Below are 26,950 nucleotides of genomic sequence, written 5' to 3' on the forward strand. Positions count from 1 at the left end.
TTTTCAATATTTCCCTAAGTTAATGAGCTGACTGATAAATGAACAGATGCCATTAAGGCAATAATTTATTCAAATGTCATGATATTTTTGAACAAACATTTAATATGCATTTCTTTATTTGCCCAGCTCATATTAGTATTAATGATTGATGTGTTCATTAGGAAAGGGAAGAATGACACCAAATACAGTCTGTGCAAATTAGATTCACTTTGCAGATCTACCCTAAGCTTTTGCTCATTCTGTGTTGAGCATGTAAAAACGAAATTGGAAGGTGCCTAATTTCATACAAAGCCAAGGTGAATCTAAGGCAACCTGAGCTGAGACATGAAACAAAGGACAGCAAATTTTTTTTGAGCAATTGGCTAGCTCACATAGGTTGGAACCATAGGGGTTCAGAGGTGAAGTAAGCATCGGTGTGTATTATATCTGCTCATTTTCTGAATTCATCATTGTTATTCATTGAAACTCATTAATCAAAAATCCCTTGGTGATGTAAAAATGTCGTGGATGCAGACCATGAAGTCTATCTTGCCAAACTTTTTAAAGGAGCAAGGCGTCTGTTTATTGCCTAGTCTAGTGTCCTCCTCTCCCCTTCAAAAAATCATCCTAAGTGATTTAAGACCTCAGTAAAACTCTTTAGTAACCTCCAGAAAAATGGCTGCTGGCCATATTTCTCCCTCAGTCACTCTGCAGGTAGCAACTTCTTTCACTTCTCCAATACCAAGTGTCAGAACATCTATTTAAATCCAAATCATTGCTCTAAACTGCATCCACCCAGTATGCAAAAAACTTAAAAGCATTTCCAGTCAAGTCCTAACACAATTAGTGGTTTTTGTTGCACCATCTGTATGTAAACAAAACCAGCTTCTGGGAAAAAGGGAAAGTGCAATCGTTGAAGCTGTCCAAAACTGATGAGAGGACACCTCGCATAAACTGGTAGCTTTGTTTGAGTCAAATGTTTGCCCTCCCCAGGAGGCAGCTGTAATTAGCATATTCATCTTGATATAACCAAAGCAGCCAGAATGCAACACGACTGATGTAATGCGACACGGTGGTTACACGCCTTTTAATTGGATTGGATACCTGCTAGTAATTCAGACAATGGGAATTTGATTCAAATTTATAGTATTAAATGGCAGCAGATGGACATTAAAATGTCCATCGAGTTTGCAAACCGACAAGCATGCTGGGTTTGCCAGATCCCTTCATTAAGTCACTGGTGGCATCAGTCAGGTGCTGCTGCCCATTTCATTGTTAGCAATGGCAATACATTTTGCTTTGCTGTGGGTGAGCAGTGAGATATTCTGACTGATGGCTTCGGTTAATTTGGAATTTCATTTGCCTCTCCTAATCACGAAAAATCCTAGCTCTGGTTTAGGGATACAGTTCTATGAGATCTCTGGGTTTAGCATCCTGTAAATAACAAGGCCAGCTGATGACAGCAAGACAATGATGCTGATCTTCTTTATGTCCAATGCCACCCATTTATTTCACAGTTCAGGAATTTTTTAATATTTTGGTCTCTGTTCCAGATTCTTGGTCACTATCTGCAGCCTTCAACCCTCCACAAACTTTATAAACGTCTTCTGGATGAGGTTATTTTCCTTATCTCTCCTTCTCCATCCAGTTCCTCAAAGAAGTTTGCAATTGTGCCCTACACTTGAGCTATTTCCCCTGCAGACTCAGCGTCTCATCTGCATTCACTCATCAGCGCTCATTTATAGCTCAACAAAGCAATCACAGCTATGGAGATGTTTGTTGTCTTTTTCTCCTCTACCTTCAAACATTTGCAAGAAACCTTTTTAATTGGCTGCTGTGGCAAATGCACGCACGCACACACGCAGATGTGCACACACAAATACACGCACGCACGTTCTACGCAAACCCACAGCAGCAGAAGCAACTCTGTGAACCATTTATTAAATCCTGCTTTTCTATACAGCTCCACAGAACCAAATAGGGACAATTGCATGCAAAGATGGTGGGACACCTGCTCTGCACTGACCTTTCTGAACACCTGATTAATGCAAGTTAAATCTCTAGGAGAAATAGATTTTCTATTCAGAGCCCCATGTGTTTCAACTATGGAAAGGCAGTGTAAAGGAACAGCTAAGTTGGGGGTTTTTTTGTCAGGGCATTATTTGCATCAAGTTGCTTTAAGCAATTTTCCAAATTTCAATGAATAATGATCGCTTTACAAATTAAATTTTGTAGATGCGTAAGAAAGAGATGAAAGTGGCTTTTTTTTTGCCATTACTCATTGACTTAACAGTGAGATTGTTAAATATCTCTCATGCACTGTTAGGCTGCACAATTAGGCTTGAAATCAAGAGAACTTTCTCTGACAATCCTCAGTAATAATTCTGAGGAATGATAGCTGCTGTTTACTCCCAGTTTATAATACATGTTTGTATATAAATGCCCATATTACCACTTAGTGATAGATATTAATTAACAAAAAAAATGATGCAAGCAAAAGTGCTAGAGCTATATGATGTTGCATGGTCTTTATCATCTTTAAATATAGCTTGAAAATGTGAGGAGTTGTCTAATGCAACAGAACTCAGAACTAAATTAATGTGTATGACTTCTTACAGCTCTATTTGATAGTTCACATTCATTTTTGCCACAAAGATGAGATAAATGACCCTAAACCACACTCCCTGTCTGCACTACTAATACACAGTATTTCCCCATCACTGTATTTTACAGGGAGAAAAGGGTCATCCTTGTTTACATCTTTAGGGTGCTAAAGAGTGGCTTGCCTTTACTTTTTGATTTATGCCTTTTTGTTTATTAGTATGAATGAAATTGGACTGCACTGTAAACAAAAACATCTATCTTTCTTCCTAATTGGGAGGCAGTGCAAAGCAGGGACAAGGTCAAGTATAAAATACTGCCTAAGAACCTTGCAGTCACTATGTCTCCAAAGTCTTAGTCAAATCAAGTAAATTATTTTTTAATATATCTGTGAACAGAGTTTATAACCTCTGTGAAGTCAGTCCTAGTTCTGCATTTGGCTATTTGCTCATAATAAATTTGTTTTCTGACCCATTGAGTCAAACAACTTAATTTCAAAATTAATCTTTTCAAGCTTCAGACTCACTGGATCCAATTATGAGTCCAACTGTTCCCTTTAAATTTCATATTCTGAAACTTGGTGGTCTAGTGCTTTTTGCCCTTATGTGACTCTTTGGTACTTAACTTTGTATTAGTTGGACTATAAAATTAAATCTAAGAAGGTAGCATCCAAATCTTTTATCATTGGTTACTAACATTAGTCCCAAATTCTCACTTTTCTGGCAATGGTTCCTTTTAATCGGTATTATTATACACAACAGGTTCTCATTATACAGTATTCATTACGTGTATTTGACTGGGCAAACTGGACAAAACAGGAGCAGAAATGCAGATCTAGGTTATTTTTGTTTGGGGGTGGCAGTGGCGGTATTTTTAAGTTTCTTTCTAAATTGGATCTTGTCTAAATACTTTGGGTTTTGCTTAATGGGGTAAAAGCCTCAAATTTTTGTTCATTTATCTTTGATAATTCAGACAAATTTATTCTGTTGGGAGAGCCTTTATAATTTCAAAACATATATCATTTATCTTTGATAATTCAGACAAATTTATTCTGTTGGGAGAGCCTTTATAATTTCAAAACATATATATTTCTATTCTTGCAAGGCATGGCTGCTGGCTGACATAATTTTAAATGGTCATGACTTCAAAATACCTGGAGTAAAATTTGCATTTCTTATAAGAAAAGCAACTTAAGGTTCCGCTAGTCTTTTTCCTTACAAACTTCCCATTCCAGGCATGGAGCTCCCTGACAACCCTGGCTATGCATGGATGCAGAGGATACAGGCACCCAGCTTCTGGAGCAAAAAATAGACACGACTCCAGCTGGACAAAAGGCAGGAAAGCCTGACGGGCACCTCTGACTTAAATCCCTGGGTTCAAAGCTCCCAAGGCCAGGAAGGTACCAGCTTATTGCAGTGTGTTGCTACTCTTGCTAAACCTAATGCAGGGAAGGCCTGGGAAGGAGTTAGAAGTTGGGAGCAGCCAGTGCCCAGCTGACCTGGGCTTTGTGGAGCACTTTCAGGGCACTTCAGTGTGGGCTCATGTCAAGCCTTCTCACAGTTGGGAATCAGTGGCATACAGCACTGTAGTGTGCACTTGCCCTGTGTATGGGAAAAGATTTTTTAATGAGGATTCTGAACACAGCAATTGTCATTCAGGAATGGATAATTCACAGCATTACTTAGTGCTGTTTTGAGGCATTAGTGATGACTAATTCTTTACTGCTTAAACAGTCCTATCATCTGAGGCAAGCACTTATTACAGCACTTCTTATCTAGGGGAGGGAGGGAAGACTGCTTAACGTGATCCATTAGGAAACTCAAGCTTTAAATAAAGTGACCACAAAGTCCTATCCACTCCCAGAAATGCAGCAGCTGTACATATTTAATGTAATACAACACTATATTGTGGCAGAGATCCACTGTTTAAAACATGCATAAGGCAGGTGAAACGTGACTGTTTTGCTCCTCTGTTTGAAAAATGAGAAAGTGTAGAGTGGCATAATTCCTTAAAATACATAAATAAGCATTAGAGTCATAGAGAAGACAGGTATGCTGTTGGAATAGCAGTAACAGAGCAAAGGTCAGCAGTTAAATCTGAAACTATTGCATCCTGGTTCTTTTGATCTTATTCCTCAAGACTCCACTCTGTTATTAACAGGTGAAGTGCAAAACCAGAAGCGTGAGGGTCTGCTGAGTTCCACTATGCTTGTCTTAATTTAACAGCAGCACTTCCTAAATATTCTGTCCACGGATCATCTAATGCCATAAACATACATGCAAGGGGCAGCTACAGATTTCCTCTGCTCAGTTAGATCCTGTGAAATTCCAGATTCCACAGGTCCAAAAGGAAAATTTAACTCACTGGCTTAGCTTTGAAGCAGAGCCAATCAACATGATAATGTTTTCTCACCATGTTTTGCCAAGTCCTCCCACATGACATTTTGCTAGTTTGAAACCTCTTTAGTGAATAATAGGACTTTTCACTGGGATATGCTGGTATATGAAAATACTAGGAACATCTATTGTGTTTATAGATGTATATATGTGCCTCTGTGTGTGTGTGTGTGTGTGTGTGTGTGTGTTTGTATTCACACACATACAAATAATGAATACAGAGAGCTTTCTGGATGGAAATATTCAGCATCTTCTAGAAGTAGTTAACAGAGGTGTAGGAAAAGGAACCAAGGGGAATGTGAAGCTCTAATTCATCCTTTCGCATAATACAAGGGCAAGGAGGCCTCCAATAAAGCACAAGGGTAATCTATAGTAAGTCAGGTAAAAGGGAACTTTTTCATACACTGCCTCACTGATTGAATTCATGGTCATAAACTATTACTGAATTCTACTACTAATGGGTTACCAGAAGGTTTAAGTACACCTATGCATTATGGTAACATGCATTTATTTTCATTTAGCAGGGATCTAAATCTCTTATTTCAGGATCTAAGCTATAGGTGAGAAAGAATACACCAAGTTCTTTCATCTGCCTCTCCAAGGTTTCCAAAATTGTCTGGTACTCATCAGTTCTGGACACACAGGACCACCTAACCAGGATCACTGACAATGCCTCCATTACTAGGAAGTATCTTATCCATGTAAATTTGTGACTGGAAGTCACAGGAGCATCAGCTGACAGAGATCTGTATCCTGTCAGCCCAGGGTGTCTGGACTGTGCCTGGCACGTTGTAAGGCACACTGAACTGCGTGTGATAGAAGTTCACGTGTGCACCTGCACACACATCCATGCCAATTTATTCTCAAATGAGGAGCATCTAAGGAACACATATTTCCCTCCTCTACTCTTTTTTCTAGATAAAAAGAATGTAAACAACACTCTTCACAGAATACTCATGTGACTTACTTGCCTGTCTGCTCCAGTAGACACTACGAGCTTGATTCTCCAAGACTGCCACTAAAATTCCACTCTACTGATTTTTGCAACCTAATTCTTCAGGCTTTTTTTTCTTTTTTTTTTCCTAGGATGATGTGACCCAAATTTATAAATGAGGTTAATTTGCTATAACATTGCATCTTGACTCTAGAAACCATATGTACTCATTTGTTATTATGACAGATGTAAAAGACCAGATTTAGAGATCTGAAGTGAGTTTGAACTTGACAGGCTTGGAATGTTCTGAAGCATGAGGGTAAATGGCATCATTTAGGAAACCAAAATGGGAAGAATTTTATGAATGATAGACATTTCTAATGCAATGAAATTACCCAAAGGCTCACACTATTAAGCATCAGAAAGACATGGTTACTTTTTTAACAACCAAAAATTTGAGGTGTTCCTTCTCTATTTTTCTTTACAAATTCTGCTGCAGGAAAACAGCTGATGAAGTAACCTAGAGGGCATTTTCAGGCACTGTGCTTCAGTGATTACAGCAATTTTTGTAGATATTCAATATTAGGATTGCTTTCTAATTTTAGATGGAGTTAAATTTAAATTGAGTAGGAGGGCCTTTAACATTACTCTAGATGTTCTAACATTGCTTACCCCAACCCAAAAACTGTATAGTGTTTGAATTTTGTAGCAATGGTAAGTTAAAAATTATAAACTTTTATTAAAAATTATACACTTTTAAAGAATGAAACTAGAGGTCACTAGCAGCAGTGAAAAGATGTCCAGTATTGTGATGGGACTGAGACTTAGGCCCTAAAAGCATTTACCCACTGGCCATGATCCCAATGCCACGGGACTTGGTGGCACTGTCATACACAACCTTTCTCTACTCTATTTCTTTCCTCTTAGTTGTGTATGTGTAGGAAGTATCCTGAGACTCTCAGGCCAAATTCAGAGTCTTATGTTAATGCTTATTAGAATTTAAATTCCCTGACTCTCACAAAGCCCAAGTATCAAGCTGAGAGAAACTGAAAGAAAGAAGGTTAGTAAAGGGCTGACAGTCCAACAGACAATACAGATGGAAAGTGGTGGGACTAGGTGAAACAGAGAAAACAAAAGAAAAGAGTTTCTATTAGATGCTGAATGAGACCCAGGCTGGGCCTGATTAAAGCCATGTCTATGTGGGTTACATCTTTCCTTATTTCTCTTACCTTGTTTCTCTTGAAATATGCTCTTCGGCAAGCTGCAAAGCACTTCTCGCTGCAGAAGCATTTCACTTCACTTCCCATACTCAGGGAATAGCGCTTGATTCCAACTTTCTGGCACCAGGCACACATTATTTGTACATTTGACACATCATCTTCTACAACAAAAATATAAGAACAATGTTTACATGAGATGCAAACACCTTCCTCAGACATCTGTACACTTACTCTTAGATACAAGCAGCACCAACTCATCTTATTTCTAACTCCCTCACTGTCAGAGAGCAGAACTGTGCCTGCCTGTGATCACCAGCTTCGTCCTCAGGCAGGCAGTGACCTGTGCCAGCCAGACTCAGCAGACTGGCAAAGCTTCTAAAATGGCTGGAAAAGATGATTAGCATCAAAAATTGTGCACTGCTGAAAATGTCTGGAAATCTCAAGAACTTTTTAGCACACTTAAGAGCACACAACTCTTTATTAAATGAGTAACCAAGGCTGAAGGTCTAGTGGGTACTGCTACTTTGTTCTTGCTACTTACATTCTGCAGCAGTGAGTCCCTGAGATGCTCTGCTCAGCAAGCTGGTGATAAAACAGCCAGAAAGTGCTGCACCAAGGCAGGTCTCTACTAAAAGCCCTCTACTAAAGCCCTCTACTAAAAATAAGAAGGAACATAAAACATGCCTTTTCTGTATTATTTTGAAATAACTAGCATACAAAACAGGGAGCTTTTGTGTGAATTCAGCAGTCACAGAAACATAGACTTGTGCAAGGCAGAAGTTGCAGCACTGTAGCAAGATCTGCCAGGTAACTTTTCAATCATTATAACTCATTGGTCATATTTTAACTCAGGCAGAGTTCCCAAGCCTCTTTCGAGCTCTTCTCTAACATGTGTTACAAATGTGGCATGTGTGCCTTCTGCCATGTAAGAATACCCTAAAGCTTATTTACTAATATAATGCAGCAATATCCTTATGTGGTCATCATTCTCATCTCAGCTTCAGAGACAACAGAAGTTAGCCTACTAAACAGATCAAGTCAATAATTTAGCAGGAATTTTTCTGACTTAAAACTCAGGATTCTTCAGTTCTTATGTCCAGTTTATGATACTGAATGACCTTTCAGTTACAGACAGCAGCCATTGTCTAATTTCTGGGAAAAAATATCCCTGGAGACTAATTGTTAAAGCAGTTCCTGGTCCATGAGCTGTGGAGAATTCATAGCTTAGAGATTCTGTCATGCAGCCATCCTATTTCCCTATAAAGGATTTGTTTTTGAAGCTACGCTGTCATCGTTCTGTAAAATTATTGGCAAACTAATTTTTAGCAGAGTGATTTGGCTCCTTTCCCTGACTATCATAACTCAGAACTACGTGCTGCATTTTACTCACCTTATTGGAATAAATATTGCCAGTTTAATAACTTTTTTCCTTCCACAAATTGTGTTATGATTTACAGCTACAAATTCTAAATTTCTATTATGTAAAATAACGACCTTTTAGTTTTAATCAGACTGTCTACCTTTAAACCTATATTTAAGGCCAAGTTATAGCACAGATTTGTGTTTAATGTATTGTATCAATTACCCTTTAGAGTGGGATTTGCCGGTATTATAAGCGCCTGAACTGAACACGAAGGGAAATCAAAACAATTTGGCCAAAATTATCACTAGCAATCTCTAGGGTCAAAAAGCTTGCCCTGAACTGGCTGTAACATCAGTCAGGCACACAGGCATGCAGGGTGCTGCTCTGGTGGTTTTGCATGGGGTCATCACCACTTTCTCTGCAGACTGGTCTTGTCCAGGATGCCAACTACTCCAGCACAGCCCAAGAGCTCTTCCCCCCATTCTTATCCTGAGCCATTTGAAGTACTTATCTTTTGCAAAGGCACCCTGATCCAGCTACTTTTGCACCATAATAAACCAATTCCTTACAGACCGAACCTGCCCCTTTGAATGTACCAGGACAACAGGAGATCCTCTGAATCAAAGGAACCAGAAGGCAGACTCTTGTTTCAGATAACAGTAACATATATTCCCCTACTGATAAGAAGCATTTTATCTCTAGAAAAGAGAAGATCTACTAGTGATACCTTTCTAATAGCCTTCATTTCTGGTGAGAGGAACTCTTATAAATGAAAAAAGAATATTACAGAGATGAAAGAGAGTTCATTGACAAAGTAGGTGCTGAAGTAGCTCTTTTTGAAGCAGGTTAGCTTGTCTGGGGCATAGTTTTTAAGGGGAAACACGGAGATGCACCACTGGGATTCTTAGGGGCTTTCATGCGTGATTTGGTAGGGGGAACACCTCAGCTGTCGTTCAATACCTGTTCACTAATTCACACAAACTGTCTTCCATAGATGATAAGAAAGACACACAAAATTGTTCATTACTAATTACACAGGCTCCCAGCAGCAGCTGTTTACATGGAAAAGCCACATGATTCACTTCTCTGCACTTTTCTCCAGGTAGTTATGCAGGACAGCAGGACAGTCAGGTTCAGCCACCTCTTTTTACCAGAGACCCTCTAAGATACACCCTGGCAAAGGAAGAGGAGGAGAGGGAGAGGGACCCTTTTGTGTCAAGTTGCTGCCTTGCCATGTCCTGTCCAGCAGAACTTCACCACCATCTCACAGAGAATCCTTTGAAGCAGCATGGCTTCACTTATGGTCCATGGATCTGATGGCCAAAAAAAATAGCAGAGAATGGCCTGCAAACTAATATTTCCAGCCACTGTATGCACTTCCAGCAAGTGATATGTGATATCCAGGAGGCATCATTAATATTAGTCAAAATGCTCATCATTTTGAAAGACAGAAGGGCAAAGGGGAAAGAAATAGTCTAGCTACACACAAAGAACTCAAACTATTTCTCTATTCTACTCCTTTCTCATCCTAGTCATCAAAAAATGTAATCCTTTTCATTTCATAGTAACAGCAATAATAGAACTAGAATAGCAGCAATAATAGAACTAATCAATCTAATAGACTCAGGAACACTACAAAAGGATTAACTGAGTATGGGCATGTGAAGCAGCCAGGAAAGAGCAGTACTTCAGAAGGGGATTCAGAGTACACACTTCCTGGGACAGAACACTAATACATCACTTTTCAAGTCATCTTTGCTCCCTCAGGTGTACATTCGCCCAAATCAATTTTTGATGCAACTCTAACTTTTTGTAAAGCAGTTCACCAGCTGAAATAGAAAACATCCAGTATCACATTTCTATGGACCATCAAACAGGTCCAGCCTAACAGGAGGAAAAACTTGATCTAAAATCAAATCCTTTCTTTCAGCTACAAGTGATGCTAAGAATAGCAGGGAAAGGAAGCCATGCTTGGTACCTGGGAGAGTACAGAACTGTGCCCTATGGGTGTGGATGACAGCTGGGGACAATGATGAAGGTCCAAACCTGTCTGTGTGCTTTCCTTCTTCATGCCGGTTGTGGTAGAGATCTAAACAGACCTTGTGAAAAGAACTAATAGACATGTTTTTTTACAGTGTATTAAGCTTAGTGATCAAAAATCAGGACTGCAACATTGGCAGAAAGTATTACTTCATGTATTTCTACCAGCAGTGAGAAGCAAAAATGTAGCCTAAAATATTAAGACTGTGTGAAATAAGAAAAGACAGAGTCTTGGGATTTATGTGCTGTCATCTGCTAAACACAAGGTGGAATAATCTGAAACCAGAAATTCGTATCTTGCATTCCATTCAAGATAAAATTCCTCTCACTTTTTCACAGACCTTTGTTTTTCAAGGCCAAATTCTTTGAAAATCACTTTACCAGATTCCTGCCCTGCTTTCAGGAAAATGTATCAAATCCCTGTTCCTAGAGCGCTCAGCTAGAAGAACTTGCTGCTAAGAGATCACTGGGAAGCAGGCAATTTCAAATCCAGTAGTTTAAGACTGGTTAGCTGTCTTCAGTCTTTATTCTAATATTTTCCTGATTAGAACTGCACTAAGAAAGCTTCTCCACAATAATTATATCAGTTTATTACATTGGCAGTGGTCTCCTTTGCTCATAGTCAGACTTTTGCTGGTAGTGTAGCTTAGCATATCTGCTTAAAGTAACATGAGCTCATCCTGACACCATGCCTACATCCATCATGTGAGCTCCCACTGGAGCAGCTCTTCTGATGAAGATCATTCACCATCACTTTTAGGACTCATATAGCTATGCTGACACATGTTTATGAAGTACAAAAATATAATTTCAAAGTCCTGGCACAGATAATTTTGAAGTGAAAGAAAATACTTCTTAATAACTGTTTTTTTTTCCCCTTCCATCTGGGCCTGGACCTTAACAACCTGCTTTTGCAAAGTGTTTAGCATGTTCTCATAGCTGTCACACTTATGATAGGTAGCATGGGCACTCTTACAGGTGAGACAAAGAAGAGATGGGACTGACACAACTGAAAAATAACAGGAGGACATTCAGTAGAACATACATATTGCTACCCTCTGTAATTAGACCAGGTAATAGAAAGATAAATTCTTTCAACATACGGCACAAGATTTAGATCTCCAGTCTCTACTTTTCTGAGTTCTCAACTCTTCACAGAGAGAGATATTGTGGGAGTTACAATATTGAGTTTTTCTGCCTCTGGGTTGTGTCATTACAGGTGGAAGAAGTACTCCCTGCACCCACCACACAGATACTGTTCAGTTATATCTCCTTGTGGTTTTCGTCCTGTGTATTTTTCATAATGAACAATGCAACAAACACGGAGTGTTTGCAGTGTTAAATCATGTTCCCAAAGGGAGTAGTTTGTATAACAAGATAAAATTATCACATTATAATAACTAAATATGCATCAGTCTAAAGCATGCTTCAATTAATCATCAAAAGTTTGCACCGCCTCTTTAGGTCTTAATTAAGCAGAATGTTTGGTATTTTTTTTCCTTTCAAACCCGTGTGAAGGAGCTGCAGAAAATTGTTCCTCTTTAACCCAGTGAGCAGCAGTTTACACTAATCGATCTTATATGGAGCCATGATTTAAAGAGGTGGGGGGAAGTGAAGGAAGGCAAGGAGTACAATGAAGTAAATCCATCAGGAACAGCCTTGTCTCTTTATATAAGCAAATCAGCATGATCTATGGTGTTTAGTGCAATGGTCCTAAAATCCCTACAATTCTGGAGTTAAATCCTGATCAGTTTACTAAGTTTTAGGTTGCAACACTCAACACTAATACTGTTTTGAACTGAGATATGTTTTCAATTTTAACTCTAGCTTCAAAACGTTCAATGAAAATAAATGCAGCTACAGCTCTAATCCTGCATATTATGATGATTCAAGGGCAGGTACTTCAAAATCTTATTTTCCATATGTCCTTGCAAGAAATTCAGCAGGAGATACTGAATTTTTCCAGCAGGAGGATAACATCTCTCCTGAAGGTGCCCAACCACAGTACTGCTATGGAGAAGGAAGTCCAGGAGGACAGAGTGTTTTGGATTGAGATCTCAAGTACAGCACCTGAACTGAGTGAGCCTTTGTGAAACCTATACCTTGAATGTGGTTGTATCCATGATTTGATCCAAACCTATTTTGGCATCCCATCCTTTCTCCATGTCTCCCAGCCAACCAACTCATCTCTGGCATGAGTTTCCTTCCATCACACTATCAGAAGCCATGTCTCTCCACTACTACTCTCATCTACTTTCCTCTCTTTTTCTCTTTGCTGCATCCCATTCCTTCACGCAGGCAGTTTGGATCCCAGGTTTCTTGAGTAGGGAGCTGTAATAGCCCCTTTACTTTGAGCTGGGAACTGTGCTCAATCCACTGGCATATACACATCTTTAAATATTTTATCTGCTTTCACTATTACTTTCTAATGAAAAGCTGCAAAACTTCCTTTTTAAAGACTTTAGATCTTAACTTGAATTGAGCATCTGCAGCAATAACAGTAAGGGCTCACTGTTTCCACTGGGACCTGCCAGGATTTCAGAATTAGATAATTCCAAGTTACCCGCCTGCTGCTCCTGAAATCCCAGAACGCCATTGAAGAAAACCAAGTAGCATGTATTCAGATTTTTCATCCCCAAGTAATTCCTGAGGTTGTTGATCCCAAGCAAGGCAGAAGCACCATTGCAGTCAATTTTCTTACACCTGAAATGCTTTACCAATTTAATCTCAAACTAAAAAAGGTGAAGAAACAAAACTCCTGAGACATTGCTGCAGATCCCCTTGTGATATCACCTTCAGCACTGATCCTCTAAACAAATGAGGCATGTGACAAACTTGAGGTAAAAAAGTACCTTAAAAAAGTAATTAGCAGAGGAAGATTATAGGGCTGACAATAGAAAGCTTGCCGCAGCCATCGCTATGGAAATATCAGAGCCTCTACAATGCATTTCCTTTTAAGGACCAGTCTCTTTAAGTTCACTACTCTGCCAATAAAGCAAAATGTCCCAGCCCCTTTTGAAAAAATCATTTTGAGGAACCAGGCCTGCCTACGTTTCCCTATGCATAAGCTGAGGCACATTCTTATGCATAGTTCAGTAAGGACTGAATGCACAACACAAAAGCTGGCATTTAGGCAGGTTTTTCTCAGCTAACAGAGAGGGAACTCCCTGTGTGCTTTGAATATATGCTATTAAGGTGCACACATGGACTTTATGATTTTCTTTTTAGCACAAAGGAAACACTTGGCCTTCCACAGAGAGCAAAAGACATCAAAAGTGGGCTAGATGGAGCAGGCATCCTGGCAACCACTGGCATTTAAAAACCCAGGCAGTAATAACCCCTATGATCAGTGTAAATTTGATGATGTTTCAAATTGAAAACAAGAGAAATAATCTGAAGAGTAGCAACTACAGGATTTGTTGCAGTGGTCTTTAATCAGAGGGCTAAACTTACAGTTAGAGAAATTGTAGCACTCCTCAGCAACCAGAAGATATTTGTGAAATACTGAAGAGGGATTTGGAGCACAGTAAAACGAAAGTCTCCTCCATATATAGATTTAACTAGATCTAATAAAGTGGTCTTTACTTTCTTTACTTAAGAAAAACTGCCACTCGGTTCTGCCTGGAATCAAACTTCTTGCTACTCTAGATCCAATTCCTCAGTGAATTTTGACAGATGATCTTGGAATTCCTTGTAACTGGCATGCTAAATACCATTTAAAACATTGTTTATGCTTTCAGATTCCTCCAATGCAATTTAAATATTGAGAGAGGTTACAGCAGGCTGTTCCAGGATGTTTGTAGGGCAGGAACTCTGCTTATTCCCATATGTTGCACAAATTTACTCATCTGCACTTGTATTTATCTCCTATAAACTTTAATTCTAAAGCAATGCTAAACCATAACAGAAAATCACTAATTTCTTTCTATAAAATAACTAAATACTTACTTTAGTATTTGAATCTGGTATTTCTTTGCCAGCCTAGGTCACAGGCTGATTTTACAAGTCAGCACTGGAAATCCTTTTCCTTTAAGACATTTTGCCTCATCAGATACCATTCCTTCAGCCCAGTCCTCCTTCACCTTCACAAGTTTCTGATAACTTCTGGTACAACTCCAGTCATTATAATTTGGAACCTAACATTATGTCAAGACATCTGTGGGTTGTAGTATTTACATCCCTTTCCTTCTCCAAATGTACTCGGTATCTTGTGGAAACCTTGGGAGGGAGCACTATCTTTCCCTTGTACTTTTTTCCTCTGTGGGAAGCTCAGTCAACTACATGACATCATGTTTTCTGCCTCCCCTTCTACTGTGTCCCTTGGCAGTGACCTCCCCTTGCAGCACAGCATCACAGGAAGCTGGTTCTTGTTTGGGATGCTCACAGCAGTTGGTGCACTCTGTGCATCACTTGTACATAGAAGGAGGCAGGAAAAGGAAGGATTTTGTCAACCCTCATGCTCAAAGGACAGACCAACCAGCAGTTGTACTCCCCTACCAAGGCACTGCCATGGGGATCACAAGATAAAGTAAATCAAAGAGCACTCAAAGAAATGGGAAAACTGAGACACCATAGCCTCCAGCAGGTGCCAGGGGAAGGAGGCAGCTTGTTCTCACCCGCATTGAAAGCATTTTTTGCATTCTTCTTTGACTACTCTTGATTTCAGCCCTCCTTCATCCCAGTAACAAGAGTTGTCCAAACTTGCCTGAGCAAAAGGGCAGAGTCACCCTAAGTGCCCTCTCAAATTTACTCTATCATTAAAGGCAGCAGAACAACAGAAGATTTGCACGCCACATACTAAGGCCATCTACCCCACACAACTGTGGTGAGATTTTTAGTTCTGTGTCATTTCAGGCCATTGCATTTCTATTCCTCTCTATTTCTATCTGACTTTTAAGTTGGAAAAAATGACCAAACAAACAAACAAAAAAATCCCCACCAGCCTTCTTTACATTGCTGTGCAGAAAATAAGAACTTTCTAACACCAAGCAGAACTAATCTTAGGATCACTCTGTTACAATAGGGTGTACTCAAGACTAACCCTGAAGATCACTCAGAATCTGCTACCAGATTTAAATGTAGTTACCAGCATACTGGGCAAGATAGACTCTTACCAGCCACAAGGAGACTCTTAGAGCAGCTCTCTGGAGGCTGCATTGACTACTTATATGCTTCCAGACGCAGGTTGGACGCTTGATGTTGACTTAAAAATTCACATCTGATTTGGCACTGCTCCAGCGTGGTCCATCTGCCAGGTGCTGCAGATCAGGGGAGTGCTCTTGCTGATAGCCTCCACATCTGAGTAACTTGCATTCTCCTGGTGGAGGCTTCCCATGACTGGATTTAGCATCCTCCACTGACACACCATAACCTGAGTCTGTAGACACTCAGTGCACCACAGAGGGCCCATGCATTTAACTCAGCCTTTTTTGGGTTTAATTATGAGGTACAACAAGGACTGAGTGCCTTTATTGAAGCTGTTTATATTTGGTTAGTAGTACCCTAACATTTTCCAGAATCATGTAAGCAAGTTGGAACCTAACATTTCGTTTGACTAAAACAGAAATCTGAACAGCTTGAAAATAAATTTTTAGTCAGACTGCTCAAAATTATTTGGTTTTCAAATTAAAAAAAAAAAAAACTCAACAAACAAGGAAGAAAACCCCCACCAAAACAAAAAACACTTTACTATAAAATAGGCATGAAGAGTGGGAAAGGTAATTTTGTTAACTCTTCAAGGTTTTAGCCTGCTCATACAAAACACGAATGCAAACAGGATACTTGTTCAAAGCTCTCCAGCATGCTCAAGGAAAACCTAGTCCCCTGAAATCTTCAATGACAGCTTCCTAGACAGTTTAGGATCAGCATTCCTTCCTCCTTTTTTTCAAACTGATAGCTGTTTGAATCATATTTGCCTTCCTAGAAATCCTGTTTCCCGTGGCTTCCGGACTGTGTCTTTTCTACCTCTGCAATTGCTATGTCAGTGCACATTGCTGAGTATCCTTGTTTCTCTTCAGGTTTGTGAGCATCCCCCATGCTCTGCTCTCCTTCCTCTTACCTCTATTGAATCTTATCAGCAATATTATTCAACTAATAATTCAATGGATCTGCTTATCCTCTTCAGACCATTACACTCCTGTCCAAATGAATACCTCAGCCTGTCTCTCTGAGACCTCTTTACTCATGCTGACCCTTCTGTTCAAGATCAATACAGCAAGAATTAAAGTCTTAATAATTTCTCCCTTAGTGCTCACTCCATATTATTTGCTCAATAAGGATGGACTGCACCATCTTTCCTGTCCTTCAGGTTCATGATTTAGGTATCATTTTCACCTGTGGGCACTCTCTTTTCAGCTATACTGAAGTCTTGTAGATTTTTCTCCTGTATGATATCTAAAAGCTTTCCTCAACCATTCACAAACTCTGGACTAATTCTTAGCCTCCTAGTCACTACAGTGCATTGCTACCTGGTGCTCTCTCTGGCCTGTAATGTAACTTTGCCCTCTGTGTGTCCCCACAAAACATGCTGCAAAGATCCCTTTTTCTGCCCATCCTTGAAACTTTCTCTTGGCCTCTTTCTGCCTCCCTCTCCTGTCCCCTTCTTTATTTATCCACTCAAACTCAGATAAATGCTTTGGTGTTTGTGGCAGATCAGTCATAGCCTGTCTGTCCCCCATGCTGAAAATGTTGACCTTCACCTTATTAATTAATTAATGATGTGAGTCTTTATCATTTGCCTGCTCAAGTGAAAGAAGCACCTTTGTGCTGTTTCCAAAGTCATCCCCTATGCTTGCGAGGGACTCCAAGAAAACATCCCCAGAGTTACTCTTGTCTGGCTTTGTATCACTCTGAAGTTTTCTGCTTTGATGTAGTGCCCACAAAGCAGTGTCAAAGTGCAGTGCCAAGACCACTGCCTTGCACACTGGCTCCCCTGGTGCTTTTGTACTCCCTTTCCTACCAGTTGTTTCTTGCCAGGCTCCTTGGGGTGGTCATGGCTAGGGCACCTACGCCCTAAGATAAAACAAAACCATTACTACCCATGCTTATTGCAAATTCCACAAAGGTGGTGATTCTCCTCCCCCTCCAATTCTCCCAAGCTTTGGTCTCTAAAGCAAAGGTGAGATAAATAGATTCATCTGCTCAGAAGTCATGGTAATCTAGTGCTCATTACCAATCATGGGATAAAGTCAGAGGAGGCAGAGATTATCCGTTCATATCTCTTGTGCAGGTACAACAATGATATTTATTGTTAATAAATTAATTAAAACCTAAAGGTGGAAAACACTTATGAAAAGCTTTCTCTACACGTTACCCTTAGAGGTACATTTGAACACAGGATCATATGTTGTAGGTGGACAGGCAAAGAACAGAAGGCAGTTGACTTGGCCAAGATTCCCTTGTGTCCACTTAGCTACTGTTGCAGTAATTTGTTTTTCTACTTCATAGTTCAACCTCCTCCTGCTTATTTGGTGTCATAAAAATCCAGCAACTGTGGCAATTTGCACAATGCATGCTATAGCCTTGTGTTCACATACCACAAATTCAGCATTCTGGATTCATTTGTGACTCAGATTGGAGGAGAAAATAGCTTGGGATGGCACAAGCCCTTGATTAAAGCTTTAGGGCCAAATCAACAACAGCTGAGGATCCAGCCCATATGGCCTGAGATCTTTAGCTGTGTAAAGGCTGCAGGAATGGGCCCAAATAGCTTTGGTAATTAGCAAATATCATATAAAATAGATTGAAAGTCTTTGGCAAGGAGTGTGTATTGAGTAACATTTGAAAATTATTCATAGCATATTATATACTTCTTTAGAGATAAAACTCGATGGCATAACAATAATTTAGGAGGGGCAACTGTAGTCTATTACACACCCAACAACAGACAAATACTTTCTTGGATCAATCAGTATTTTACAGTAACATTCAGACAGTATAACAAAGGGCAGAAGTGACCATCCAACACCTGGGACCTGATCCTACAAGCAGTTCTGGCACCTGCTGGCATCTCTTTAGCCGTGTGTGTGGAGAGCTGATGTTCCTGGGTAGGAGTTGCATGTCACCCTGTATTCCTCAGTGCCTTGGTCACTCAAAAACAACCACAACACCACCCAGGGATGCCCACGGAAGCAGGACTCAGCCTGCTCCTATCTGGATTCACCAATTTTCACACCATGTGGAGCAGTAAACAATAACACAGCAATTAATCACCCTGGTGTAGCCATAAGAGCTCCTTTCACAGATTACAGTAAGCAGCATGCAGAGGGGAATAAATCATTTTTCATGTGAACTCTGAGGAATGGCATGTTAGAAAACCACTCCTGATAAAAATCTAATGAAAATGTAAAACATCTCAGTGCAGTCTCCTGGGCAGAGTCAAGATCATATTAAACTCTTGAGAGACAGCGGTCAGGGATTTCAATGGGAATCAAGAGACAGTTTTCCCAATATGAGCTTGTTAACCTGATATAAAGACATGATACTGATTTGATGGCTTTGTCTCTTTCACTGTTTCCTTCATGCAGCCTATTTTTAATTTAATAATCTTCCATTAATTTAGTCAAAGGCTTTATTCACCATAACAAAATCTTTACTTTTTTGTCCAGCAAATGCTGTTGAAGTGCTGAGAGGATAATCCAGCATGAGAAGTGTCACAAACAATGCAAGCTTGTTGTCATTGCATTTGGAGGAGTTTTTCAAGAACATTAAAGTGATTAAAGCTACTCTCCCACTCATTTTTAAAGTTCCCTGTGACTGGGTTTCAATCATTTTGAAATCAGTCCTCTTGCTAAGACACCGTGATCCAGTGACCTCAGGATGTTGTCAATAACAGTAACCATTTTTACATGTTTGTTGGGATTTACCTGCTGGTGGCTTTATGAAAGGTGGTGGAATTAATGGGACAATAATAGGTACATTCCCATGATCCTTCGACCCTGCTGGTGAGTCTGATAGTCCATTTCCTGTGGCAAGCCCTGGGTAGCCTGGGTTTATATTGTACGGTGAAATAACACTGTCCTCAGGTAATTTTGGTTTTGGCAAAGAATTTTCTGTAAAACACAAAGAACACATTGTACAGTATGACACATAAATTTCTTAAATAGTCCTACATACTTTCACCTTCATTAATTAACTTACCCTAATATAAGAATAGTGCACAAAACACCCAGGTATTTTCTCTTTTAAAGAAATTGATACCTTCCAGTAATCTACAGAAGCGTTCCATTTTTTTCAAAATCAAACTCACACTTTCTTTTTGCAGTAGGTGAAAGGTGGGATTATTTTGTCATGCATAGCCTTAGTATGCCTGATTTAGTCAATGGCATCCTGCTCTTGTACTTCATTTCTACTGTTTGCATGGTGATCACGCTCAGTGTGCCGTGACTTCACCAGTACAAGGAGCATGAACTGAAGAATAAAATAATTCCTATTCTCTATAAATAATATGAGTATTAATAATGAAAGGAATTTTTAAAAAAGAACAAAATATTGAAATCACAGCAAAGTGTGCATAAAATGATGACAGTTACTATTCTAATTCTTTAATCCCAAATCACCACAGGATTCTCATTTGTAGGAATTTCTCTAATATATCTCAGCCATGGGATTCCCTCTTCTCCCATCTCTCAGAATAATACACGTACTTTTTCCCCTCCCAAAAACTGTGTACACCAAAAATTTCTACCTATCACCAGCATTCAACATCTATGGTACATAAAACATATGATTTGTATCATGGGTCTATAAAAAAGTATGCCACAAATTTCATCAAGCATAGATTGGAGCCACTAATCATTCAGTAAAAGACAAATTTATTAAAACAGAAATAAATTAAGTGCATTACTACACAGGCACAAGTTTCTTCAAAGGTAGCTTAATGACATTATGTTTTCAATGAAAAATAAATATTGATCGCCAATGTTGTTATAGAACTAACAAGCTGCAAACATTCAATTTTAACTCAATTAGGCTGTTTCACCCTACCTCTAATTTTTTTCCCCTTTTTCTAGCAGCCATCTGTCCCTCAGCACTGGTCTCTCTGGTGTCAGTACTCATTGCAACACTCACTGAATATAGTGCTGCTGCTGGCTACCAGAAAGAAAACCCAAACACTGCTGTCCATGACACAGTGAAAAGTAGCACTCCAAGTGCATAAAAGCTGCTGGAATTTCTTCTCTAAACCTCATCTTTGAGGAACTCCTGTTGGATAAGTCAAGACGCAGCAATTTTCTACTCTTCTCACTCTGATTACAAGCCCCTATCCATTCCTTGAGACTGAGGAGTCAGAAGGCAAAAACTGAATGACTGAAGAAACCAACAGGCTCCCTGAATCTTTGAATCACAAAGATTCAGAATTGTCTCAAGCAAATTCCATCCATGGAAAATTTTAACCTCTGTGCTGAAGACAGTATAGTACAAACATGGATGAGAAGCCTTTTGTGAGCATTCACTCTTGTTCCTACATGTGTGAATATTCCAGTTTAAAATCTTTCAATATTTTAGAAAGTTGTAGGCCAACCAGCCTTAGTATGGGAAGCAAAAGGCTCCTTTAAGGCCACCCTGCTAAAAAAGTACTACCTCCTTTCTCCACTTATGAGCTGTTTATTGATACCACAGGCACACAGCTTTCAACTGACACACAAAAGGCTTTATTTGTGAAGATATATATCAATATATCAATACACTAACAGCAAATTTGTTAAGTGACTTTCCTCATAGCCTATCGGCTTCCCTGTGCCACAGGGTACTCTCAGATACTTTTATGTAAAGCAACCAAGACACGAGCAGCAGAACATGCTTCACAATCAACACCAACCAGACAGGTTGAGCTATTAATCCTTCTTTACATGAACATAGAAACATGAAGTCTCGTTACCTTTGAGAACAGAAATGTGCTGGCGGCTTTCCCCATCTGCTGAATAGTTCCTGAATTCAATATCTTCTCCATCTTTCAGCTCTACCTTATCATAACCATACCAGCCAAGGAGCTCATTCATAGTGTTTTCAGCAAAGTTCTGAAAGAGAAAAATTACCTACTTATTTATGTAATCAATATCCATTTGGAAGGAAGGGAGGACTGCATAAATCGAACCGTATCTGTGCTACATGAGGAAGTGTCAGGTTTGGCCCACCTCCTCAAAGACAAATGTTCATTTCATAACTCAAGTGCATAAAGTGAAATGCATTTAAATCTTCGACTGGCACATGTAATTATGACAGAGATTCATATGTCTGTAATTTAAAGAAAATGAAAAAGAGAGTTATTTATGACTTTTGCTCTGACATTCAATGTCAGAAATATTTTAACATACATTCCTCACACAAACTTCTCTGTGTTGCCATAAAATATTTAAGACTGCAGCAAGAGAATAACAGAAAACCAGGATTTTCTTTTTTTTTCAACCAGCAGTTAATCAATCTTACTGCGTTACAGTCTTTTCAGCTGGAGCAGGTCACTGACACAATTACAGCTCCTCGAGGTGCCCATGAACCAAATCAAATAAAATCAAAGCAGACGTTTTTTCTCAGTTATAAGCCCTTCCATAGTCGAAACACTTAAGGATTCTTCACAGTGAAAGCATTCTACTATCATTTTTCACACAAACATTTCTTATATTTCTTTAAGAAAACCTTTCTCAATTTTCAAATCAGTATTTATTTTCAAGCCAATTTCCCAGCGGCTGAGTGGTTACATTTTATGTTTGTATGGAAATGTAAAGTATGGAACATGACTGTCATAATCCTCAATTTCTATTAAAAATATGTCCTCTAGGTCATGAGGCAAAAATATTTCTGTAGAAAATGCTCATTACTGGGCCAGGAGATTGAGTGGAGTAAGTTAAGAAACCTGCAGCCAGGCAACAAAGCTTTCTGAAACCAAATAGTGCAACAGAGCTCTACAGCTTATGGATTTAGGAAACTACCAAAGGAAACCAGCTAATGAATTATTGCAATGGCAAAGATCAGTTTAAAGTAGTATGACAGCTATAAGTTGAAACAAAAAAGCCACACACAGAGCCTTTCTATTTGGTTTCTGCATTTTTATTTTTTTTTATTAACACTCTTCTAAAACAAATTCCAAATTTCATATTCCTCCAACATCTTGACTTCTAAAATAATGATTCTGATAGGCACTGTCTCCCAGGACTTTGGCAAAGGAATAAGGAAAATACAACACCAATTCAGACAAATGGTAAATGTCAAATTTGCAGGTTGCCAGATTTTGTCTAGTAACTGCTCTAGCTTAATTTTTGAGCGGGAGAAAGTCTAATGATAGAACACAGCAATTCTCCAGTCATTTAAACAAATAAATAAAATTAATCAGATGATAATTGCTTTTGAATTCAAAGCTAGAGCAGGCACTGTGCCCCAGAACCTCAGAGAGGTGCACTGCTCCTGGCTCATTCATCACACCAGATTACATAGGTGTTCCTGTCACTCAAGGAGCACTGTAAAGCAGCTATAAGCAATAAACACAAGCAATTTGTACTCTTCCAAGAGTATCATCTGTGCAATTATGCTACAAACACATTCCAGGAAAAGAAAGCCCAAAACAAAACACCAGAGCAGACCCCCAAAGCACCAATTTCCTTTTGGGTTTTCCCTTTTGCATTTTCACCTTACCATTGATAGAAGTCACAATTCTGTGGCTGTCCTGTGCAGCCTCAAATTGCTAGAAAATATTCCATCATCCCATCTCTGCTTCTAGACTCAGCATTATAAGTATGATATCTGAATGATGCCACTACAACAGTTTTCAATGAGTACTATGCAGTGTAAATGTGGCTAACAACTACCTAAATCATCTGAATGATGCAGTGTTGTGTTTTAATTACTAGCAAAATGAAAAAAAAAAAATCTAAAGGTTGTTCCTCTTTTTTTTTTTTTTTTTGTTTGAGAGATTTTTTTAGCTTTTTAGAAAACTTTTCTCTTAGCCTTGAAGAGTCCCAATGCACTAACCCTGTTTGTAGCCCATGTGAAGCCAATAACCAAATGACCTGGATGTAGGGAGTCAAATCTCGCCATTGCACCTCACCCAAAATGACCTGAAAGGGCCCCTGAAGGCCCGAAGGCAAGGTCTTCCAGCTTCCCTTGCTTTGCTAAATTTCAACTATGGAGATACAGCCCTAGAGACTAATCTAGCAAGGTAGAGATCAACTGACAAAGTCTTACCAATTTAAACCCCATGCAACCAAATTAATTGAGTAGCTCTAAATTTGTCTCCTGTGGATGCTTTGTGTTTTATTTGCACTGCTGATCAACTCAGACAGTGAATAATTTCTAATTGCTTGTCAAGGAATACATAAGCAAGGTTGCACATATGTTTGTTTTTTCCTGAAAATTCATGTATCTGTCCCTTCGAAATGTAGTCAAAATGATGGTTGTGTTTGTAATGACACCAAATTTAAGTAGCTTTCACGTCTCATTTAAACTACCCACAATAAATGATGCACCAAAATGAACATTCATACTGACAAAAAATACACTGGATTTCAAAATCACTCATCATAGAGATCTGACTTTCATAAAACAGTAAATCAATGGAGTCTTTTCTACTAACTTCAATGAGAGCACAATGAGGTTGCATCCCAGCAATAACAAAAGTAAGCACCTTTTTAACACTAATTTCCCAAAAAGAGCAACTTGGATTAAAAACAAAACAAAAGCCCAAGCCTTTTTCCTCCATAATTTATCTGACCTACTACAATGCTGCAAGTCACCCTTAATACCATTCTCACAGTGACTAACAGCCAGAGCTCCATTACACCACACTTTATGCACAGCAAAAGGAAAGCACGGCCCCATCTTCAGCAAGCTGTCAAACCTAAGAAATATTTTTTTCCACACTGACTCTCTAGCAGAGATGGGTATCCAAAGAACAACATCACCTTCCCTCAGACTCCTGACTGCAACACCCATTTGCAGAGATGTCTAATGCCCTGACAGCTGAGATCACATTGAAGCCACTGTCCTGAAGCTGACCAGTATTAATTCATTGTTTTCATGTATTTTCCCTTCTTCCATTTCAATGATAGACACAATACACATGGATTCAAGACATGGTAACAAGATTGGATTTGTAAAGACCAGTGTGGTGGCAATAGTCAAAACACAAATGATGAGATAACTTTTCTCTGTGTGAATGCAGGGGAGAGGGGAAAGAAGAAAAAGAAAAAAATAGGAGTGACAAAGACCAATTCTTGGTGAACCTAAGGAAAGGAAGAAAGCATACTAATACACAACCTGTACATGCAGAGTTGAACGTCACTGAAAGACATAGAAGTTTCAAAGGCTTAGTGAAAGGAAGGGTGACAACTATAACACTGAGGCGTGAGAAAAGCAGCAATGTGGACTCAACATTGGAGCACGAAAGCAGAAGCAGCAGCGACGACAGGAGTCAGAGGAATTGCAAGATAATAGACCTGCCAAAGACCAGGGAGAAGATGTGAAGGTAGGTGCGGATGACCAGATGGAGGATATGCAAGGAGCTGCAATTCAAAGCTTTGGCAGGAACAGGACAGCAGAGGCATTAAGGTAGTCCATGCCTTCTTTCAGACTCATTCCCCAAAAGGATGTGGAGTGTCTGCAGGATGAGGCTGCCACCCAACCCCACAGCTGTGCCAAAGGGCTGGGATGATGTGAAAGACAAGCATAGAGAGAAAACTTTGCTCATAATCAATAAAATCTCAGGCCAGCAATCACAGTGCTAAGCTGGGACCCTTACATCCACTCAGCCCAAAGGGAGCCCCCCTGCAGTGACCCACAGATTTCATTGCAAATGTACACCATGGAACCTAACTTCAGCCAGGTGTGGAGGCAATGCTCAGTCCCCTGTGCGAAAACAAGAGACTGAGCCCTGGTGCCACCCACAGTGTGGGTCAGTATCACAGCTGAGAAGAAAACCACAGAAATCCTGTCCCACGTCCCTCCCTGCTCATTCTGCCACACCATGCACCAAGCAGACAAGCTCTCACGACCACAGTGGAAACACCAGTCCCCTCTGCAGCTGCCAGTGCACTCAGATGGTTAACATCCCACAGGAGCCAAACCTCCTGCCCTTCTCCAGCTGACAGAGCACCATTACAGCTGCTGACTGCCCAAGCAGTCACTACAGCTGTGGCACAACCAGCTCTTGCCTACCAAAGAAACCGGCACGAAAACGCTCCGGTGGCCCCAGTCACACACCACAGCCAAAGCCCTTCCTTCCCAATAGATGGTAATTCAGCTTTTGCCCATTGCTAAGTCCCAAACCACTTATCACCACTGTGGGGCAATGTGTAATTGGCATGTTTTAACTGTATGATTTCTCTAATCTTGTTCTACGCAGAAACATCTTCCCTCCTGGAAGAGCCAGGATAACTAACTGTTATGCTCATTGGTATTTCTATTTGAATTTGCTCCCTATTCCCAGAAAGATGAAGAAGAGTGCATTGACTCGCTAGACTGCGGTTTCCCTCCTTTCTGAGTCTGACTTATATGCTAGGCAGTAAAAATATAATCACATTTATTCTCACTTTAGGATTCATTTCATTGTAACAGTACACCTACAGTTTGATTTTTTACATTACAATGCATCATTTCCCCAAATCTTTGCTAATTAATACATTCTCAAGCTATGCCATGCGTCTCTTTCCATCTTAGATCTCTTTACTTTCCTTCTCGATGAACCTCATTCACGGGGGGCAAGGCCTGGCTTCACCAAATGAGGCCTGGCAAACACGGAGGCAGGAAACACAGGGGAGAATGAGTCTGTCAGACTCATTTTCTTCTAGGTTTTACTGCTGAATGTTTATTTCAGATCTGGGAGGAAGCATAGTGGCTCCATTCCACTTCCTTGCCTGCATAACCCACTCAGTGCAGAGCCTCACAAATTCACTTTTCACTTTCACTGCAGCAAGGAAATAAAAATGTTTCTAGAGGCACTACACAAACTTGGATCTTTCTTTCCAGCGCTCACATTCTTTGCTTGTTTATGTTGTCGCCATACTGAATGCCATGATTAGACCTTTATGCTACCAGAAAGCAAAATTCCATGATGCGTTACTTTCCTTTATCCTCCCATGTATGTCTGATTCTGTATAACCCACTTTGGTTGGGGAAGCACTATTTCTGCAGTGCCCTGCCAGGTGGGGCTCCCTGTGCAGATGGACAACCCCTTTGCAGCCATCCCACAAAACTTCCATGCATACTCCACAGAAAACCCTGGTCTCCTGAAGTAATGCAATTGATAAAGTCTGTCTGCTTTTCCACTTTCCAGAAGATTTTTTTTGCTTTTCAGGAGAGAAGGGAGGAGTTTCCTTGGAATCTTCCGAGTGCTCTGAGCAAACTGGCTCACTCCAGGCACTGCGCTGCTACGTCTGCTTCACCACTTTCCTCCTTCTGACAGTAGTACTTTCAAATGCCAAACAGGGACTAT

At 39.8% G+C, this 26,950-nt stretch overlaps 1 protein-coding gene across 3 annotated transcripts in view; it reads right to left on the minus strand.

Annotated features, from left to right (window-relative positions):
* SOBP (sine oculis binding protein homolog) overlaps positions 1-26,950 on the minus strand; it is a 112,644-nt gene that overhangs the window by 81,790 nt on the left and 3,904 nt on the right. For all 3 annotated transcript variants that reach the window (XM_083856453.1, XM_083856452.1, XM_083856454.1), the window contains exons 2-4: positions 21,410-21,548; positions 19,398-19,583; positions 7,140-7,291 (exon numbers count right to left, since the gene is read on the minus strand). In XM_083856453.1, coding sequence (XP_083712579.1) covers positions 7,140-7,291; positions 19,398-19,583; positions 21,410-21,548 — 477 coding nt within the window. The remainder of the gene's footprint in view (positions 1-7,139; positions 7,292-19,397; positions 19,584-21,409; positions 21,549-26,950) is intronic.

Source organism: Zosterops lateralis (genome assembly GCF_965231275.1).
Source record: "Zosterops lateralis genome assembly, chromosome: 3".
Lineage (NCBI taxonomy): Eukaryota > Metazoa > Chordata > Aves > Passeriformes > Zosteropidae > Zosterops > Zosterops lateralis.